The sequence below is a fragment of the Mustela putorius genome, unplaced genomic scaffold, assembly GCF_011764305.1.
Source record: "Mustela putorius furo isolate JIRA1106 unplaced genomic scaffold, ASM1176430v1.1 tig00003962_pilon_pilon_pilon, whole genome shotgun sequence".
NCBI lineage: Eukaryota > Metazoa > Chordata > Mammalia > Carnivora > Mustelidae > Mustela > Mustela putorius.
Genome location: NW_025422106.1, coordinates 20,969,653 through 20,990,925, shown reverse-complemented (window position 1 = coordinate 20,990,925; position 21,273 = coordinate 20,969,653). Strand labels below are relative to the sequence as shown.

Here is a 21,273-nt window from a genome sequence, read left to right as displayed (position 1 = left end):
CCCCACTCCTCTTTTGTTGGGATTAAAGCCTTAACGTGCCACCTGGATTCCTGGGTTTTGCAGCAAGGAAAAGGAATTCCGTGTATTTTATTTTAGTACATTATACTTGTTTGAGAAGAGCCTGGTCTTTGGTACACAGGGAGCTTATTCCCTACAGAGGCCACATCTGGTCGGCTTTATTGGGCAGGTCTTGTTGGTAGACATTACTGAGGAAACTGTGCCATCTTGACATAATGTCAGGATTACTGGCCTAGAGAGGGCTGCTGGCAGCCTATAATCACCTTGATTTATTCTGGGAACAATGCAAATTTTTTTTCCCCCCTGGGGGCCAGAGGGGTCTAATTGTGTGATAGGCAACAGGAAAGGTAAATCCCCAGAAACTTAAAAACAGAATTTGCTTTAACAGTGCTCAATTGTATCTCCTAGGGAGCTTTGCCCCTTCTTCTAAAAGTGAGCTCAGATTACTGCCATTGCAAGTTGGACTTTGGGTGCCTTTGCAGCTCATATACTGTACTGCTTCTAGAAATGTCTGACTGCCCCTGCCCTGGTCAGTTCTGTAAATAGACTGAGCCAGGACCTATGAAGGCCAGCTCTCTTCAGGAACCCTGTTCTATTTTCAGGGAGAAATAATTTTTCCGTTCACCTCAGTTAGAATCTGCCCTAGCCTTTCTGGTCCTGCCTTAGCTGGGGCACAGATGAGAGCTGGCATGCCATGTCTCTGGCAGTCCTGTGGGCCTGCCCAAAAGTAGTAGGGAGAGGCTGTCTGTAGGAAATGTGCATGCCAGAAGTGCATCCACAGCTAGTGAACATTAAAGACTTGATAGATGCACCGTATTTTCCAGTTATTTGTGTAGATAGGTATTACCAGTTTTTATCCCCCCCCCCAGTGCGTCCGTGCTAACTGAAACATTGTTTTAGCCATAGTAATAGTTGAGAGCAAATTGTTGCTGCAGATAAAAACATAGATGTATTTTCAGCCAACATGCTGCTAATTAAATTGCATATCTATCTAAATGTGGGCCTCTGCTGCTCATATCTGACGTCCCTGGTATCTTCCTTGAGTGAGTTGCCTTGTATTCTATGATCTTGTTTTTTCGTTCATTGCAGTGTGAGTGACTGCCCCATGTTGTGTTGATGCCAGTCTGCCATGCTAGCCTGTCTGCCAGGGCCAGGTGACCTGTCCTTTCCGCTTCTTTCTCACACGCAGATGAACACTGGACTTCAGAAATGTAAGTAATCTGGATCCCAGAGAAGGATGTGGCCCTTATTTTGTCTCTACATTTGGATAATAACAGAGGCACATCAGGGGTATGTTGACCGTGAACTTTGGTACCTCCAAGATACTCTTCAACAAAGACAGCAGGAAGGCAGCAGCCAAACTTGTTAGCAGTGTGGATGCTTCTTTGATCAGAGAGATCCTCTTAAATACTAGAATTCCTCAGTGTGTGTCATCTGTAGCTATCTGTTGTTGTTGCTGTAGCTATCTGTTGAGCGACAAAGCTATACAGAGTTTTACAGGATATATATGTCCCCCTTCAGAAAGGTGTTTCAGTTTGAACCCCCATGAGGAATTGAATGAAAACTCACACTCTTGATTATTTACTGTATCTCTGAAACATATTCTTTACCCTTTTCTGTTGTTCTGGACTCTCTGAGCATTCTCTACCATTCCCTTTGGCTTTGCTTTCTGCTGAACCAGTGACCTCAGTTCACAAGTCAAGAAGCTTTCACCTCCAGAAGGGACAGGGAGCTAGTTTTATCAGTCTCTCTGGGTATATTCTTGCTAATAAACTTGCCCACAAGACTGAACTTTTGAGAACTATTAGAATCCTGTCTTTTTTCCTCTTTTCTTTCTTTTCTTCCTTCCTTCCTTTCCTTCTTTTCTTTTCTTTTCTTTTAAAGTAAGTTCTTCGCCCAATCTGGGCCTTGAACTCCTAACCCCGAGGTCAAGAGTCACATGCTCTTGACTGAGCCAGCCAGGAGCCCCAGATTCCCGGCTTCTTTCCCTGCACTACAACGATGTGCAAGGAAAAGATTCTGTTCCTAGCTCATTACCATGTACAGTGTCTTCAGGTATAAATATTGCTCTAAATTTGGGATAGACCTTTTTTTTTCAGAGCAAAAGGGGAAATCATTGAGGCATCTAGGCTAACCCTTTAATATAAAAGGCGCTTCAGCACCTTACCCAAATCCTTTATGACAGGGGCTGGCAAATTTCTTCTGTGAAGGGCCAGATAACAAGTATTTTAGATTTTGTGGGCCATATGGTCCCTCTTGGATGTACTCAGAGGTGCTGTCGTAGGGTAAATAAAGGTAGCTATAGACGTCATGTAAACGAATGAGTGTGGCTGTGTTCTTCTAAAACTTTTTACACAAACAAAGCAGTTGTATTTTGGCCCACAGGCTATAGTTTGCTTCCACCCGCTGTATGAGATCATCTTCAGAAGTTAAAAAGGGGGGTGCCTGGGTGGCTCAGTCGTTAAGCATCTGCCTTTGGCCCAGGTCATGATCCCAGGGTCCTGGGATCAAGCCCCCCATCAGGCTCCCTGCTCAACGGGGAGTCTGCTTCTCCCTCTCCCACTTCCCCTACTTGTGTTCCCTCTCTTGCTGTCTCTCTCTCAAATAAATAGATATCTTAAAAAAAAAAAAAATGCTCTCGCCTCTTGACTTCCTTTCTTTGAAGGAGAGTAAGGCTCAGAGCCTGGCTAGTTCTGGAATTTGCCCAGTGAATCCAGCTTGTGGAATGACAAAGCTGAAAGTTAAGTTTTCCTTCTGCAGCTGCCTGACTCCATAGGCAAGCTATATTATGCTGTACCAGCTTTTCCCTTAGTCTTTCTCTTAATAAATGATGATTGTCAGGTGATAGAGTTGTACATGCTCCTTGGCCACTGAAATCTGCATGCTAACTGCATTTTGACTGGTTCTGGGGTTCCAGGGACACATCTGGAGAAGGAAGTATACTTGGAAGCATGACAGAGCAGCTCACTGACTTTCTTCTAGGTTCCTTCATATACCCAAACCCCAGAGATGGGGTATCAAGCAGGTAGCTTTATCTTGGGTGCTGACTTTGGATTTCCACTCCTTTTCTGTCCAAAACAGCCTCAGAGGTAGCCTCTGCTAACCACTGTTTTCAAATTCTGTTCAAGAATTGAGATAACCTTCCCTGGTCTCCGGCTTGTCTGTCTGTTTGAGGAGAATAGTGTTTTAGAATCCCTTTGTCTCACTTGGTTGCTGTCCTTAATTATATCTAAGCCTTTGCAGAGAAGAAAACCTGATGGTGTTTTAAGCTTATGTGCTTTCTTCTCACCTCTCCCAAAATGTATATGAAAAGATATTCTGCCATGTCACTTACAGCTGTTAGCATGGAACACTGAAGGTGAGATGGAGCATAAACTCTCCTTTGGGAACCAGCACCAGGGTCCTTCTCAGAGGACCTCTCAGCTGTAGAGAGCTTAACCAGTTTTGTGACTCTGCTTTTCACCCTTTCTCTGCCCCTCATCCTCGGGAGGGTTTTACGAGTTGTTAGAAACACAGAATATAGTGTCTGGTGGGGCAGGGATAGAATACAGATGTTTATTGATTATTGTGCTTTATATTGTAAGAGCTCAGGCAGGAGAGATGTAGCAGGGGTCTGGAGGTGTGGGGTATGTGGTATCTTGGCCAGCACTCGAAGTCACCGGGCTAATCACTTTCCCCAGGCTTACCCCACTATGGGTACAGAATCACGGGATTGATCCCTTCTAACACCAGCATTTCCTCCTCTCCCCTTTCTTCGTAAGAGGATGTAATGCATTTCCCACCCTAGATGTGGCATTTGCCTTGGGGCAGTCTGGATTAAGGACCGCCTTGGCCTTGGTGGGTCCTGGGCTTGATAGAGGACCACAGTTTGGGTTAGCTGGATACCCTCCTAGAGCTTTTTTGTATATTCCATGATGTTACTTGTTTTACGAGTTCTCAGCTGTTTGAGAACTTTATTTAGAAAAATTTTCTCTGACCCATCTTTTCCCAGTTCCTTAGAAAATGTGTTTTTGAACTTACCCCCCCCACCCATTAACTGCAAGCCTCTGCTCTTCCCCAGCTCACCGTCAGGTATATCGTGGTGGCCCAGTAAATATGTCTAGGTGAGTGGCTGAAATGACCAAAGGTCATTCATTCATTAATTTGTTTAGATTTTATTTATTTATTTGACAGAGAGCAGGAAAACACAAGCAAGGGGAGCAGTAGAGGGTAGGGGAGAAACAGGCTCCTGACTGAGTGGGAGCCGGATGGGGGGCTTGATCCCAGGACCCTGGGATCATGACCTGAGCCGAAGGCAGACACTTAACTGACTGAGCTACCTAGGCCCCCCTCAAATCATCTTTTAGTCAACAGCTCTGACCTCCTTCCTTAAAGAGTATCAGGGTTTGATACCAACCTCAAATTACCCAGTTTTACTACTTTTCTATGTGTGTCTGCCGCCTAGTGGAAGGGCCTGGAAATGGTGAATTGGCCCAGAAACTGGATAAGCTGTAGAAATCTCAGAAATATTAGCTAATATTTGTTGATTGCTTACTATGTGCCAGGCACGATTTTGAGTGTACTTATGCATATTCTTATTCGCTCCTCAATAATCCCATATGAGAAACTTTCATTGTTCTTTTGAGGAGGAGACCTAGAGTAGCCCTCGCCAGTGTCACATTAATGTTGAGTGACTACATTAGAACTCCCTCTTTTTTTTTTTTTAAAGATTTTATTTATTTATTTGACAGAGAGATCACAAGTAGGCAGAGAGGCAGGCAGAGAGAGAGAGGAGGAAGCAGGCTCCCTGCTGAGCAGAGAGCTGATGCGGGACTCGATCCCAGGACCCTGAGATCATGACCTGAGCCGAAGGCAGCGGCTTAACCCAGGCGCCCTAGAACTCCCTCTTGGGTCAGACTCCAAACCCAGTGTTTGAAACACTGCCTGTGCCTCTCCATCTATTGATAGAATTTCCGGCTGCATATGGTACTTGTGTCTTCTGACCTTCAAAATGGAAGGATAAACAGGGAGGCCCCTGTGGAAAGCTGGAATTCAGGGAGATATCGGCCTTCACCACCTGCCCCCACCTCTTGCAGTGCCTGGAATAGACAACACTGCTTTCTGCTACATTTAAGTCCCAGACTCAAGTCCTGTGTGGGCTTTCTCCATCAGGTTACTTTTTCTATCTGTACAAACTCAACCAAACGTGCTATCCTTGAATAGCTTTTGATAGTCATGGTTCCTGTTCACAGAGCCTTTTCCTATTCACTGAATCTCTTGATCCTAGTAATTCTGTGAGGTACAGGGGTACCTCTGGGTGGCTCAGTTGATTGAATGTCAGACTTGGTTTTGGCTTAGGTCATGATCTCAGGGTCGTGAGATCAAAGCTCACACCAGGCTCTGCACTCAGCATGGAGTCTTCTTGGGATTCCCCTTTCCTTCTCCCCCTCTCCCCACTTGAGCACACGTGTGTGCTCACATTTGCTCGTTCTCTCACTCCAAAGTAAAATGAAATTCTTTAAAAAAAATTATGTGAGGTATGACAGCAGGTATCATCCCTGTTTATAAATGAAGAATAACTGAGACCCTGAATAGTAGATAATAAAGCCAGTATTTGAATCTAGATTCTAAGCACAGATTCCCTGTGCACTGCCTTATGTCCCAATTAATAACACCCTTAGTATCACATATTTAAATAAGTTGCTTTACAGGGAAGCCTGGTTGGCCCAGTCTGTGGAGCATACAACTCTTGATCTCAGGGTTGTGAGTTTGAGCGTCACGTTGGGCACATAGCTTTTTAAAAAAAATTAAAATAAGTTGCTTACAAAGCTGTGGTATCTGTGTCAGCTGTACACTTAGGGGAAGATGTTAGAGAAGAAAGCAAGCTTCTGGGATGACTGCATGGGACTGAGATAAAGTATTGAGAAAACTTGGGTTTTTTTTTTCTTTCAAGGGCTGAACTTAAGTCTGGTACATGAGATGGATGGTGCTAGATTCCAAGAATGTAGCCTCTTTTTTATCCAGTATACTCCTCTCATCCTGGAGAGTCCTTCTTCTTTTTTTTTTTTTTTCTGGAGAGTCCTTCTTAACAAAGATAACTACAGCCTGTGTCCACCCTTCCCCCTTCTTGTGATTCTGATTCCTTTATTTGACTGTCCTCATCACCACTGTCAACATCAGCAGAAGCAGGACAAAGAGAACTAATCGGTATCCGTGTCCCATTCCATACTCCTGAATCAAGCCAAGCTGCCTTCTGCCTCTGCTAGGGGGAAAAAAAAAACCACTCTGAAACTTGGTACTAACTTGGAACATAGGAACTTTTATCAGTCAGCAAGCCCCTGTACCACTCTCTCTTCCCTGGCCCTCAAGAAGGGAAGCCCCCCCAAAAAAAAAAATAATAAGGGAAGCCCACCAACATGGAGGAAAGCCCAGGAGCCAACCTGTATTACCTGTCTGAACTAAACCCCGGCAGCTTTAGACTGCTGGCCCTCAGCTGAGCCCAAGTCGTTCCGTCAGAATAGAACCTATACTGCTGATACTTACTGAGTCTTCTACACATCTGCTCTGGGTCAGGCGCGGGGCTAGGAGAGTCATGTGGTTTTGACCAGTCAGCACCTAAGTACAGTGGCTGATCTGGTCAGTTTCTAATGGAATTCTGGTGTCTTGAGTAATCCCAGATTTTCTGGAATTTTCTAATCTAGGAGAATGTAGCAAGGGTCAGAAAATGGCCCCACTTTATGGAAACCGAAGCCCCCTGAGGGTCAGTGGCTTGTAAGCAGCAGCAGAACTCAGACTCTCCTCTCGGGGCTCTGATTCTGCTCCCCAGCTAGTGTTACTTCGAGAAGGTTTCTGGGCCTCGGCCTCCCTCCTTTCTGGACTCAGCTATCTCTTTTACATTCATTCTTTTTTTTTTTAAGATTTTATTTATTTATTTGACAGAGATCCAAGTAGGCAGAGAGGCAGGCAGAGAGAGAGGAGGAAGCAGGCTCCCCACTGAGCAGAGAACCCGATGCGGGGCTCGATCCCAGGACCCCGAGATCATGACCTGAGCTGAAGGCAGAGGCATTAACCCACTGAGCCACCCAGGCGCCCATACATTCATTCTTTTAAGACTCTCTCCAAATCAGTCATCTTACAAACATTTTGTTTATGGATAGAGCATCCATTCTGTATGCGGTTAATAAAGCAGACCTCAAACATGTGGGAGTGCCCACTATATCGTGGCACTGTGCCCCTGAGAGCACAGCTCTTTCTGTACTCTTGTGCTCAGTTCTACCTTGATGAGCGTGGGACTAAATCTCTCTGCGCCTTGTGGACTTGAGCTCTCTTTTCTTGCCTCTAAAAGCAGCATTTTCTAAGCAGTTGCTGCCAGGCTAACCAGCAATGCCACCAAAGGAAGGCAGCTGTGCCCTCTTCCCTCTAGCCCACTCCTTGAGCCACTTCCCTTTCAGTTGATGCCCAGTGATGTGACTGAATGGGGTCTCCTAGGGCCAAGGCAGCTGAGGCCACAAGCTGCGCATTCAGTCAGCTTAGTCCTTGCTCTGTCTTGGCTGCCTCCTGTAAGGGGAGGAAATAGGGTGGGCGTTCGCCAGCTGAGCCAAGGCTCCCCGCCAAGCCCCTTCCTTCTGCTTGGGCAGTCTGTGGGCTTACTCGCTCAGCAAACCTTTATTAAGCACCTTCTGTGTACACTTAGGAGAGACCCTACCTCAGAGAGGGAGTAGAGGGCTGAGACCTTTTGCTGGACCCTGGCATCCTTACAGGGCCCTTGTTCTCAGAACCTTTTCCTTTTTGACTGGAAGTCTGACATCCGCTGGAGCCCCCGATGGGTGGCCGCTGGAGATGGGAACAAAGAGACTGTTAACGTTAATGAGGCACATTGAGTGGGTATTTCCGCAGTCTCCAAAGGAAGGCAGGTTTTTCCTCTTTCATTTTGGAAAGTGACAGCTGACAAGGGCGGAATACAGACTATTTTTGGCTCGAGGGACTTAAAGATTCTCTGAATCCTTTCTTCTCAGCTCCCTCCCTGCTGCCCTGTCATTATTGTCACACACCCCCCCCCCACACACACACACACAAGGAAATAAATAAAGGCTTTTGATCCTCACCCAATCAGGCAGAGAGTGAGCTGTAAACAAAACTGAACTTGTGACATAAGGCTAGGGGAGGGATGCTGGCAGCGTATTTCCTCTGCTCCTGAGGAAAAAAGCATCCTGTTTGCTGTGCCAGGGTGCCCACCCAGTGGGTATGGCGTCCCAGCTGCCGGGGCACTTGGGGAAGGGACTGAGTGGCCACAGAGGGCTCTGACATGCAGCTCCGTGCAGAACCTTCACCCCCAAGGCCAGTGTAAGCTGGTAGGAACTTAGAGTTCCATGTAGGGGAACAACCATCAGTAACCTTCGTGACAATTGGCCAGGTTCTGGCTCTCCAAAATCCGGGACTTTAAAAGTTGCTCTGCTGTTCTGATCTTTGGTGGCCTCATTTATAAATGAGAATCCTAATAGTAGCTGCCTTCTAAAGCTGGAGCGAGGATTCATTGATAAAGCCTGTCACTTAGCACAAGGCCTGACCAGTTACAGTTATAAGTAGTGACTAAATGTTAGCAGTGCTTGTGACTGTGGGGCTCAGTGAGACTGGGTCTAAGATGAAGAGAAGACCAGGGACGACTTCCTTATCCCCTGCTCTACCCTGCACCCTCAGAAGGGGAATCTAGAAGGGCTGGTTGGCTTGGCACTGATGAGCTCCCTCTCCTTCTTTGCTCTCCTTACCCTTCTCTCTCTCTAGGGGACACTACACAGAAAATGAGAGCTGCTCACTATCCTACCCCAGCCGAATTGGACGCGTATGCTAAGAAGGTCGCAAACAACCCACTGACTATAAAAATCTTCCCCAACAGTGTGAAGGTTCCCCAGCGGAAACACGTTCGTCGTACTGTGAACGGCCTCGACACATCAGCCCAGCGCTACAGCCCCTACCCGACTCAGGCCGCCACCAAGGCAGGCCTGCTTGCCATTGTCAAAGTGCCAGCCAAAAGCATACTCAAGGACTTTGACGGCACCCGAGCCCGATTGCTCCCTGAGGCCATCATGAACCCCCCAGTGGCTCCCTATGCTACTGTGGCACCCAGCACTTTAGCCCACCCCCAGGCCCAGGCTCTGGCCCGCCAGCAGGCCCTGCAGCACGCACAGACCCTGGCCCATGCCCCTCCCCAGACGCTGCAGCACCCTCAGGGTATCCCGCCAGCCCAGGCGCTGTCCCACCCTCAGAGCCTCCAGCAGCCTCAGGGCCTGGGCCACCCTCAGCCCATGGCCCAGACCCAGGGCCTGGTCCACCCTCCTGCCCTGTCTCACCAGGGTCTCCAGCACCCCCCCAATCCCTTGCTGCATGGAGGTCGGAAGATGCCAGACTCAGATGCCCCCCCGAATGTGACCGTGTCTACCTCAACTATCCCCCTTTCAATGGCGGCCACCCTGCAGCACAGCCAGCCCCCGGACCTGAGCAGCATCGTGCACCAGATCAACCAGTTTTGCCAGACGAGGGCGGGCATCAGCACTACCTCAGTGTGTGAGGGCCAGATCGCCAACCCCAGCCCCATTAGTCGCAGTCTGCTCATCAATGCAAGCACCCGGGTGTCCACCCACAGCGTCCCCACGCCAATGCCTTCATGTGTGGTCAATCCCATGGAGCACACCCATGCGGCCTCGGCCGCGCTGCCTGCCGCAGGCCCTGTCAACCTGCCCACGGGCGTCTCTCGAGCCCCCACTGGCTACCCTAGCGACCTCAAGCCAGTCGCCTGGAACCAGCACCAGCTGGCCCACCTACAGCAGATGTGCAGTGAGGCTGGTGGGACGCCGGCCCCTGGCCTGACAGGCAAGCATGCAGCAGGACGCGAGTTGGCAGGGCCTGGCTTTGTGGGCAAGGCCCCTGCCTACCCGCAGGAACTCTGCCTGGCACAGTCCTTCCATCTGAAGCCAGCCCTGGAGAAGCCAACCCCGTCCCCACCCGTCAACGGCCTGGCAGCCCCACTGGCCTACCCAAATGGTCACTACTTCCAGCCCCTGTGGAACAACATTCTGCCCACCCCCAATAGCGACAGCTCGGGGTCTCAGGACCTCGCCATGCCGTTCCATGGTGGGCAGCCCACGGGTGCACCCCTCGACTGTGGGACGGCTGCTGCTGGGGCCCACTACCGAGCAGGGACCGGGGGTGGGCCGGTGGCAAGCCAGAACAGCTTGATGCAAACGGTGGATTACCTAAGCGGGGATTTCCAACAGGCCTGCTTTCGAGAACAGAGCCTGGCCATGCTGAGCAAGGCCCACCGAGCCCCTGGCACCCGAGCCCCTGATCCCGCAGATAGTCGAAATCTTCATCTTCAGCACCCTGGGTATAGATAGGGAGCCCTGGTGCCCTCCACAAGCTACACATCCTACAGCACCCTCCTAGGTGTAGACTTTTGAGTAATTGGATAGTTTCAAAATTTCGCTGCTCCAGTGTGATCATTCTTAGATGTCTAAGAAAGGGAATTTGGTGGGCTCTAATTGAGGACAGCAGGGGATCCCCTGTGCCCTCATCCTCCCCTCCACCACCCCTAGCAACTTCTGGGTTTATGTGAGGACCTGACCCCAGCTCCAGGCTTTTCTCTCTGCTGCCTCTCATCCCTTGCCTTGGCCATTTCCTACCAGGCACCTCCTATCCTTTCTTGCACCTCTGCCTGTTTTCCTTAGGACTGAGGTGTGGGAAGGGGAAGGGGCCTGGGGGAGGTGGCTGTGGTGTGCAGCCCCTTCAGCTTGGCCACTTCCTGTCTGTCTCTGTCTTTGGGACTAAGAAGCCAGACTTCCCAAGTGCTCTGGAAGCTAATTCCTTATTCACCCAAAGATCTTCAGTCAAAACTGACCCAGTCTTCACCTCCTCTCACCCCTCTCCATTCCTCAGGGCTTCGTTGTACACCTGTGTTGATTCCAGAGCCACTGCACTAGTCCTTGCTACACTCCTCAAGGGCACCCTGCAGGCACTTGGCCGCCTTATTAGCCTTGAGGCATGGGAAGATCTTTGTGCTGATATCTTAGTTCCTGACCACACCCCGCTTTCCAGTGCTAGAGAAAGGTAGTAAGGTGGTAGTGACCATTCAGTGCAGCCAAAATCCCTTTCTCACTGTTGTTTCTCCTTAATCATCTGTTGCTCCCATCCCCCATGCCCCTTCAGAAACCAAGCAAAACAAAACAGGATGTTGAGGAACTAAGTAGGTAAAGGGTGATCACATTGGAGTTCAGAATTAACCCCCCCCCCCCGCAAAAAAAAGTTACAATGCATTTGGTTCTCTTTACACTGGCTAAGAATATTGCTCTACACTGTAAGTTTTAAATGTCCTGTTTCTGTGTGAATGTAGTGTGGGTTTGAGTAGCGTGTGAGCGGCCCCACAGGTACATTCACCCTCACCTCCTTTTGCAGCCCCTCAGTTTAGTGAAGAAAGAAAGAAAGAAAAAAAAAAAACACAAAGCCTTAAGCTCTTTGAATTCTTCCTTTACCAAATGAGCATGGATCTAACAGCTGGAGGCGGACGTCTGTGGGAAACAGCCCCTCCTGCCCTTGCCCGCCCTTCACATGCCCATCCTTCACCCCATGCTCAGCGTGTCTCATCCCCAAGTGGCAAATAGTTGGCTAGAAATTTAAGACTTTTCTATAACTTTAAATTTAGAACGTTTCGTAATCTCTTGCACCTTTTTGTTAAAGATATGTAGTTGGGCTCTTTTTTTGTTTTGTTTTGTTTTGTTTTAACCAAATAAGCCCTTACCTTTCCTGTCTCTGGGGAATGTGAGCTGATGATGTTATTTAAGATTTGGGGTTTTGTTTACTATACTATCCACTGTTCTTTAGCCAGAAATTCTCTAGTGATCTGAAGCAATGTGACTGAAGACCAGTTTTTAAATTATGTGTTGGCAAGTTGCCTTATATTTAAAAAGAAAAAAAAGAAAAAAAAATGCCTGATTGTGTTATGCCAAATGATAGCAACATGAAGTCCTAATTTATTGTTCTGATTTCCCTGCCGTCTGTGAACACTGGTACCTCCCTGTCCCTGAGCCCTTGTGTTGGGGGGGGGGGGCGGTGCCTGCAGCTTCTGGTTCAGGGCCAGCCCCCCAAGGCGTTGGCCACTGTCTCACCCAGGGCCCCCTTCTGGTTCTTGCTTTTCGGAATTACATTTAAAGAACACCACTGTCTCCCCTTACCCTTGCTTGATCTCCAAACCAGGTATTTTTGCTGTAATTTTTTCCAATGCCTCTTCCCCAAAAGGTGAGCTGCCATCTTAGGAAATTGGACCAGACACCAACTTGGGGGCTTTAAATCAAACCTCAAATCCTCAAATCTCTTCCTGTGTAGGGGGGGTGCAACTCTCTGAACTCTCACTCCCACCCCTGGTCTGCATGGAAAATGTACTGTGACCCCCCCACCCCAACTACCCTTGCCTTTGGTGTGAGATGTTTCCTAGTTCACCCTGAGCCCCCTCCCCCTCTGCCAGCCAACCCCAACCAGCAATAAGGGTCCAAGCCAGGGCCTCCTATCCACGCTCCCTGCCTCCATCCCACACTGCCCCTAGGGAATACCTGATTCCCTACGCTGTCCACATACTGTAGCACTCATTCTCCATCTCCCTCATCTTCTCACCTGTGGTGGTTTATGGGTGTGATGGGGTTTTTAAGATTATTATAAACCAGTAAAAAGGAAAAACTCACCTTCTGATCTTGTCCTATTCGTTGAATGCTGTGAATGTTTGAGGTCATTTTTTCTTGCAATGGTTTCTGACATGTCTGACTTCCAGAAGGGAAGCCAGTTCTCATTTTTGAGGGGAGCCATATAGTGTCTATCCCTCAGAAGCCTGAGGAGGTGGCCCACAGCCAGTGCCAGGCCTCCCCCCGGTCGAGGTGGTTTGCAGCTCTGTCCTGCCCTGCCGGCTGAGTGTGCAGTCACTTGTACTTAGAGGACCATTGAAAAAGGGATCTGGTTTGCTCATAAGCCAACTGAAGACTAAGCCCCTCCCCCTGCCCTCCTTTGTTTTTTGTTTTAAAAGATTTTATTTGAGAAAGGGAGGGAGAAGCCGACTCCTACTGAGCAGGGAGCCCAAGGTGAGGCTTGATCCCAGAGACCTGGGATCATGGCCTGAACCAAAGGCAGAATCTTAACCCACCAAGCCACCCAGGCACCCCTACCTCCAACACTTTGGAAGTTCTTAGGGCCTCTGACTGGTGGAGGTAATAGGTGCAGTAATCTGTAACACGGGAAGCAGCCTCTAGGAATACTGATGGAGTTGTGCAAGTCTGGTCCCTTTCTGAGCATGCCAGTCTCTGTGGTGCTCTTCAGAGAAGGCGCTTTGCCTCCTTTACTCCCATGACATCCCTGTGAAAGCCGGCCGCCTTCTACTTGGGTCACATATTTGCAGTGAGCCTGAAGTCACGCTGCTAGAGTGGACCAAGGGGAGCCCAGTTATGTCTGGCCTCTTTGGGCAGGTGCTTGCAGAGTCCAGCTTACTTTCTGGTGCATAACCTGGCCGGAGTTTCATAAAGCAATTCTCCCTGCCTGCGGCTGCACTGGAATGAGGAGATCTGGGGTCTGGCGCTGACTGTGACACCCACTGTTGCACAACTCTAGGAGGCTCCCTTCAACCTTCCCCTACGAATGTGCAACGGCAGCACTGCCAGCAGAGGGAGCCCAAGGGAAGACCGAGGCTGGATGGGAGGTTCCACTTCCTCCCTAAGGGAGGAGCCACAGAGCCGATGCTAGAGCCCATGCTTTTCCCTCCCAGCTTCCAGATGTCACTGTATGGAGATGATTTATTTGGGGAAGAGGTGGTCTTTCCTTTCTCAGCAAGGCAGGCAGGACCCCATCTCCTCCTAGGTCATTGAATTTGGCCCTTTGAAGGGTAAGCTGGTGGCTCGTTCCCCAGGCTGGCATTTCAGACCGTCCTGTCACCTAACAAGGGCTCTTTTCACCCGGGCCTGTATGTGGGAGAGTGAAGGCAAAAACTCCAGCCTTGAACCTTCCCCTACTAGGTAATAGCTGCCACACACCGGTCCTCTTCCCGGGGCCAAGACAGTAGAGTAAGGGACTCGATGCTGATGAATCGTACAGTTTACAAGTCTAGGGGAACGGGAGTACTCCCGTCTTACCATAAGACTAACGATGCCCCATGTAGCTGAGCAACTTGGCAAAAAGCACAGGAAGGATCCAAACCAACCCTACTGCCAAACTGGAGGGAGATATTCTACCAGGGATTGCTAGAGCTTCAAACAGAATCCAGGCCCTATCCCAAACCAGCTGAAAGAGCAATGAGAGTCAGTTCACGCCTCTGTGCCTATTTCATCAGCCAGATGTGGATAATCGCACTCACTGAGGCCTGTATGGAGAGTAAACAAATACGGATGAGAAAACCAAAAGGCCCTTGGCTCTGCTTAGGCCCTGGGTATGGGATGGGCTTTGGAACTGGATGACCATTCTGTCCAGCACATTCTTAGTGCTGGAAACAAGCACTGTCTTACCAAGTCTTCACTACAGCTGGCTGAGATGGCTGCTTTTACGATGGTGATAAAAGCGACTTCATTTGCCTACTGTATTAAAGCCATGCATGTAAAGCGCTTTGCAGTGTCTGCCACATGATAGCTACTGTCATTAGACCAAGAAAGACCTATCTAGGGCAGAAACACTAGTCTGGTGGAGTTATGGATCAGGGACTCCAGTCTTAAAAAAAAAAAAAAAAAAGAAAGAAATGAAGAAAGCAAGAAAAAAAAAAAAAGTCCAGAGCCTGCACTTCCCCCATTTACCCACCAGACCGGCAGCGGCAGGCAACTGCTTTCCTAAAGCCCGATGCAGCTCTCCTGTCGTCCACCAGAGGGCGACCCAACAGGGCAGAGAGGCGAGCAGCAGCCCGACTTTGGCTTGGTGCCTTCACAGTCGGGCCAGCCTTCCAGGGCCCTAACCATCCCAGATAAGTCAGGCTGGAACCAAGTTAATAAATACAATTCAGGATTTATTAAAAACCAGGGCTCCCCTGCCGTGCCCCCCTGGCACTAAGTAATAAATAACCAGGGGAGGCACAGCTGGGGAAAGGGGAAGAGAAATCAGATCTCAAGACAGATTTTTTTAACTACCCCTCCCTCTCCCACCTCCCACCCCCTGACTATGGCTCTTGGGACATAGCACCAGCAGGCACCTCAGTCCCGGGTAGAGTGTGACCGGCACCAAGGCATGTCTTTCTTCCCTGCCCAGGAGAGGAGAAAGACCCTGGGATCTCTTGTTTCCAAGCCCTTGATGACCCCAAGACTGGCTCCCCTCCAGGGGCCAGGGCTGAAGCACCAATAGGAGGCACCTGAGGGTGGTATGGAAGGCGGGAGGGGGAGCAAGGGAATAGAACCTAGGCAGCAGAAGAGGCTGAAAGGGGGTCCGGCCCCCTCTCTGGGTTCAGCCAGTTCCTGACTGAGGTCACAATCCCCCCTCCCTTTCTCGGGGAGCCCCGTCTGTACTCAGCTGAGGATCTTCCGGGGCAATTCAACAGAGGCACGGATGAACACGGCGTCATCCCGCACGTAGTTTCGCTTACGGATATCCTGGTGGGAGATGAACTTGGGATAACCAAAGCCCAGAGAGCTCTCATCCAGGGAGCCCCGCCAAGTGCCTGGTTTTTGGAAATTCTTCCAGTTTGGGTCGGGGTGAAAGGTCTCAGTGACGTGCTGTGGCTTGGCCAGCCCAGGGTCACTCTGATCCAGCAGGGAGAAGGTGACACGGCGGGCAAACGGCCACTCGAGAAGATTGTCAAAGGCACCTGGCAGCACGCGGATGTAGAGCGAGAGGTGTGTGCCCTCACCGCTGCCATTGCCATTGAGGAACGCAGACACCTGCAGCTTGTAGCCATACTTGTGCGTGTAGAAGGCTGGGCTGAAGCACTCGAGGTTGGGCTTAGCTTTGGCTTCCTGAAGCCGCCGTCCGTAGCTGCCGATCTTCCAGATGAGCACGCCGTCACTGCCCACTGACAGCTCCTCCAGCTCCCGCCGCAGTTCCTGCAGCTCCTGCCGCTGCCGGCTCACCAGGGCGCACATCATGGCAAGGTGCGGCTTCACGCTCTCCTCCACGTGTCGGGCCATCGCCAACTTCGGGCACTGTGGGCAAAGCCCAGGGCCGCAGGGGGTGGTGCAGAAGGGGTAGGAAGGGAGGACAGTTCTTAGTAGGCACTGGCCCTGGAGAGAAAGGGGGCCGGGGACAGGGCCCCAACTCTAAACCGGAATGACAGAGGACACTTAGGAGCCCGGCAGCGGCTGGCACAGGGAAGGACCAAAGTCTTCCGAGCAGCACAGCAGGGGCCACGGAGGGCCAAGAAGGGGGCTGGCAGGAAAGCCGAGGGGTGGTGGTGGTGGGGGGGGGGGGAATAGCTCACCCTGTGCTTGCAACCGGAGTCCTTGAACGGACACAGCACCAGCGCCGTGCTGCAGCTCTCCTTCAGGTGGCCAGGCAGGTCCTCCCGTGCCACCGAGCCCACGCCGCACTGGTTGGGGCAGGGCACAGGCAAGCGCGGACACTGGTACTGGTGGCTCTAGGGCCACAGAAGGAGAAGGATAGAGGTCAGCAGCCTGACTCCCCGCTCCCACCCCTCACACCTGCCACCTAGAAAGGGCGTCACCTGGATAGTGTCAAAGACAAACTCCTTGGTGCAGTAGGTGCAAGGCTGGGTGCGCTTGGGGCACTCGGAGGCAGCGTGCTGGGCCAGCAGGCGCCGCATCATACGGGCGCCGCACTTGTTCTCACAGTACACGCTCTCCTGAGGGCACACGCCTTCGTGGCTCTGCGGAGATGCCCCGGGGGGCCAAGTTAAGGGTGCCCGGCTCAACTACACCCCTCAGCCAGGCCCCCCGCCCCAGCTTACCTCAAAGGCCTCCCCACTGAAGTCGCAGCCACAGAACTCGCACTTGAGGCGCCGCTTGGGGCAGTCGTGCTGCAAATGGGCAGGCAGGTCCCGGCGGCTCAGCTTCGTGGGGCAGCGGTTGGGGCAGGGGATGACGTTGAAGCTGCATGCATTCAGATGGCTCTGGTGGGAAAGGAGGCGGTGAGCGCCCGCCGGGAAAGGACTCATCCCTCCCTCCCCGCCGAGGACTCACCTGCAGGTGCCGCAGTGGCCCACTCCAGCGGCAGCCCTCCTCACTGTGGATACAGCGGATGGCCAGGCCCAACACCTGCACCTCCAGCTCGGGGTCTGGGTAGATCTGGGTGGATGGGGAGGAACCGGCCAGGGTCAAAGGCTGCTCCAGTACCCAGTCACCACCACCCCACCCTACCCCAGCCAGGCTAGCTCTACCTGAGCTTCAGGAACACGCTCTCTTGATCTATAGTCCCTTCTGTGCCCAGCGATAAAAGGCACAGGTGGTGTCTGCTCCAAAGCTGGACACCAGGGTCCCCAGCGTGCCTGTACATGACACTCCCTCCAGAGGGGCAACCAATCGGCCTGCTCAGTTCCAGGCAGCCCCCACATCCTCTGCTTCCTTCCTCCTGGTAGAGGGGTCCTGGCCGTCAGCCACGGGTCTGGCTTGCCACCCAAAGGGGAGGGGAACACTCCCTTCGGGCACAGAGCGGCTCTGTGCACCCCCACAGGCTGGGCATTGTGCCTGCCCTCCAGGGCAAACACTGGCCTCATTTGCAAACTGGCCTGGTGGGAGGGAAGAGGCCACCTTCATGGGGGCACAAGATTCCACAGTACTGGGTTGACACTGGCCCTGAGCCAACTGGCTGCCAACAGCTCCAACCTCCACCAAGGGCAAAACCCTGTAACCTGGGCCCCCGCCTGGCACTGTAGGCTCACCTTGGCATAGTCCAAAGGAAGCTGGTCCTCAGGGCATTTGAAGACGCCTTCACTGTGAAGGGGGAGGGGATAGGGTCAGGCTCCAACTCCAGGAAGGAAGAACCCAGGCCTCACCCCCTCAACCAGGGTACCCTCCCTCCCTCACCAGACCTCTCAGCGGAGACCCCAGATCCCAGCTCTTGTCCTGAGGAGAGGGGTTCTGGGCCCACTGGAGGCAGACAGCTGCCTCTGAGAGCATTTGGCCAACAGGTGGCAGCTGGTATCCCTACCCCCCTCACCCAGGGGGGCAGCTGGACTGGAAAAGCAACAGGACACCTGCCTCCACCCGTTAGTTTTCACTGGCTGGGGGTACCGATGCGGGGAAGGGGGAGGTGGGGAGGTGGGCAGCGATGGGCTGAAATTAAGTGGCAGGGCACCCCAGCCCCCCTTAGGATTCTTGTCCCAGAACCCAGGGCAAAGGTCAGTTTCTGGACCTTCTGGAAAGGTCCCTTTCCTCCTCCCGTGAGGGTGTGTCTTCTAAAGCAAAGAGGAGAGTCTCACCCTCAGGCAATGTTTACACTCCTATCCAGTCCTAACCAGCTGCCTATGGGAAGGGGCTGCGTGCCCCCCATTTTGCAGATGAAAGAACTGAGACATCTTCAGACAGTTCAGACAGGTTCTACTACGCTATACACACACAAGGGGCTGGGGCAAGAAAAACCCTCCAGGCAAGCTCGGCCAAGACTCTGGTCACCTAAAGGCAACCTCTGAAAGCTTCCTTTCACTAATTCACCTTGCACTAATCCCCACCGGGAGGTCAGCACCAAGAAACCTGCTGGCACACCTGCTTCCACCAACATGACCTTGCTGACCCTGGCTAGGGCCAGTCACACACATCTGGCGTGGCCTAGGCAGGGCACCGGCTCACCCAGTAGGACCCAAGGCCCTCAGGCATGGCATTCCCGTCAGATCTGAGTCAAGCAGGTGGAAGGCAGAAACCAAGAAACCAAGGCGGAAGAGGAAGCCACATGGCAGCCTGTCCATGATGCTACTCTGTAGGACCTGGGGAGTTCAGGCCCCCGGTGCTTTAAAGATCTCTAGCACCCACCTCCCCCGACCCCATCACCACCACTGGTTATGCCACCAATGCCAAGAACAATACACGTCCAGGTACTGAAGAGGTGCACCCATGCCCACAAGGCAGCCAGCGCTCCTGGACCAACCTGAGCAATAGCCCAGGCAGGAATGGGGAAAGAGGGGTGGGCAATAGGGGGAAGGGTCTGTTTGGCTGCTTCAGGAATGTGCTGATTTAGTGGTCTGGGAGACCGGGAGGGGACTGAGGCAAGTCCCCAGTCTTCAGGCAGATTAGCAGGAGCAGCTTGGGGCCCAGCCAGGACAAAGGTTCCGCCAGGGTTATGGACACCCTGGTAGGGTAGGGGGTGGTGGTGAGGGACAGAGCCTGTTCAACCACTTCTGTCCTTCGGGGGCCTCAGCTGCACAGCTCAAGAGCTGGGGAAGGGGAAGGAGAGGGGCCCAGACAGCTCCAGGCTGTGCAGTGGAGGCCCAGGCCCAGGGGAGAAAACAGGATGGGGGGAGGGGGCTGTGGGAGAGGAAGAGGGGATTTCCGGGAGGGGGAGGGGCAGAAGCTGGAGAAAGGGGCAGAGGAGGTGGTGGAGGGAAATGGCCTGACAGCCCCCTCCCCTGCTCCCTCGGAGGCTGTAAGGGTGGGTTGGCTGGGGGTGGAGGCAGGGGCTAAGCTGGCCTCATCTGGAAACCAGAGGGCCGGGGAAGGGCACCGCAGAAGACAATGGGACTGTGTGTCTGTAGGGGAGTATGTGTGTACACTGCAGGGAGGTGGGAGGAGGGTGAGGGAAAAGGAGGAGGGGGGCAGGCAGCACCGCAGCTCTGGCAGGAGCATATGTGAGGGCAGGAGCCGGCCCAGACTGGGGGGAACTGAAAACAAAGGGCCTGCTGAGATTTCCGCCAGCGAGGGGCTGCGGAGGGCTAAGAGAGGGAGCGGGGTGCACTGAAGGCAGGAACCCCAGAAATGCTGTCTGCGCCCCTAACTCGCCTCAGCAGACTGGCGGCAGTGGCTGACCCAGCTGTCCCCTGTGCTCCTGGGGCACGACTTTCCCCAGGAGTGGGGGCTCCCTCATCTCGCCTCCCCACACCCGGGCCTGAACAGTTCCCAGCAAAGGAGTTTAGACTCCCGACACGGCAGAGCGCCCAGAACTCAACAGAGGCCCCAGAGCCAAGGGGCCACCTGGATCCCTAGTTCAGTTACACCCAGGATGCGCGGCCCTCCCTCACGATTTACAGACCACCCTCGGTACTCAAGATCCCCAGGGACGAGGAGGGACACCCGAACAGGTTCCACGGCTTCAGGGGCGATCAGTAGCGTCACAGTTCTCCCTCTATTGTGCGACCAAAAGCAGCCCGGGTTTAATCCCACTTAAACCTTTAAGGAACTGTGTGACCGTGGGCAAGTCGCAGCCTTTCTTTGAGTCTCTTGTTTCACCATCTGTGAAATGGGAGAACAATAGCTGCCGCTCTCGGATTGCTCTTGGCTCAGGAGGTTAGATGGGCGGAAACCCGAGAGGCTTAAGGCCCTGTACGGGACCGGGACCGAGGGTTCTGTCCTCCTCTTCCCCTGCGGATTCAAAGTTCAAGGATGCGGCCGCTCCAGCTTTCAGGTGAGGGGGAGGGCCTGCCACGGGTCAGGAAGGGCGTTTTCTCCCACCTCTACCCCGCCGGCAGGCACGGAATTCTTCCGAAGGGCCCCAGGAACCTTCACATTAGTGCGTGGGGTCCTCCCTCGGGGCCTGACGTCACCGCCGCCCCGTGACGTCACGGTGGGCGCCCCTGAGGTCAGAGAGCCGCGGCGCAGACAAAGGCCCGGCGTGCCTACCGCCTGGGCCCCTCCCCACGCTCTGTCCCCCCTCGCCACGGCCACGGCCGTTCCCCGCTCCCCACCCCCGGCCCGCACCTGAGGAACTCCTGCAGGCAGGTGTCGCAGAAGCGGTGGCCGCAGGTAGAAACCTGCACCGGCTCGCGCATGGGCTTCCCGCACAGTGGGCACAGCAGCCGCCGCTTGGGCTTCTCAAGGAACTTGTAGTCGAAGCCGGGCATGGCGGGTGGACAGCGGGCACGGGCGAGCGCGGCCGGGCACGGGGCGGCCCCACAGCCCGCGCCTCGCTCCGGCCGCGCTCCCGGCTCCGGGCGGCGCCGACTGGCGGCCGCGGCCTGCGCCCAGCCCCCGAGCCCGCGAGCCCGCCCGCCGGAAGAGGGGGTGGAGCCGCGCCCGCGGGGTCCTAGCGCCCTCCGCACCCGGCTCCCACCCACCTCGCGGGCTAGCCACTTCGGGATCGGCGGACCGCCCGCCTGGCGCCCTCCGACGAGCGCGGGCTCCTCCTCTCTCCCTTTCGGAAGAGCGGTCGTGGCTGCTCCGCTTCTCCCCGGGGCTGGGG

The 21,273-nt window shown here is 53.1% G+C and overlaps 2 protein-coding genes across 5 annotated transcripts in view; one reads left to right on the top strand and one right to left on the bottom strand.

Moving 5' to 3' along the window:
• Positions 1 to 12,721, top strand: part of FAM222B (family with sequence similarity 222 member B) — an 80,913-nt gene extending 68,192 nt beyond the window's left edge. The window contains exons 1-3 of one of the 4 annotated variants that reach the window (XM_045070224.1): positions 1,112 to 1,229; positions 4,079 to 4,121; positions 8,779 to 12,721. In XM_045070224.1, the coding sequence (XP_044926159.1) occupies positions 8,796 to 10,388 (1,593 nt within the window). In that variant the 5' untranslated portion in view covers positions 1,112 to 1,229; positions 4,079 to 4,121; positions 8,779 to 8,795 and the 3' untranslated portion in view covers positions 10,389 to 12,721. Of the gene's footprint in view, positions 1 to 1,107; positions 1,230 to 4,078; positions 4,122 to 8,778 lie in introns of those variants that run through there. The other 3 variants (XM_004746966.3, XM_045070225.1, XM_004746968.3) reach the window with 3 other exon arrangements.
• Positions 12,722 to 14,989: 2,268 nt separating this feature from the next.
• Positions 14,990 to 21,056, bottom strand: TRAF4 (TNF receptor associated factor 4). The gene is made up of 7 exons (XM_004746970.2): positions 20,793 to 21,056; positions 17,828 to 17,879; positions 17,130 to 17,234; positions 16,898 to 17,059; positions 16,655 to 16,816; positions 16,412 to 16,567; positions 14,990 to 16,136 (listed from the first exon to the last, which is right to left on the bottom strand). The coding sequence occupies exons 1-7, from the start codon at positions 20,933 to 20,935 to the stop codon at positions 15,504 to 15,506; spliced, it is 1,413 nt and encodes a 470-aa protein (XP_004747027.1). The 5' UTR covers positions 20,936 to 21,056; the 3' UTR covers positions 14,990 to 15,503.
• Positions 21,057 to 21,273: the final 217 nt, after the last annotated feature.

Coding starts and splice junctions, on each gene's coding strand:
- TRAF4 (XM_004746970.2), bottom strand. CDS start 20,935: ATGCCCGGCTTCGACTACAAGTTCCTTGAGAAGCCCAAGCGGCGGCTG. Junction 17,235..17,827: donor TTCCTTTGGACTATGCCAAG/GTGAGCCTACAG, acceptor CCATCCACCCAG/ATCTACCCAGACCCCGAGCT. Junction 16,568..16,654: donor TTGTCTTTGACACTATCCAG/GTGACGCCCTTT, acceptor CTGTGGCCCTAG/AGCCACCAGTACCAGTGTCC.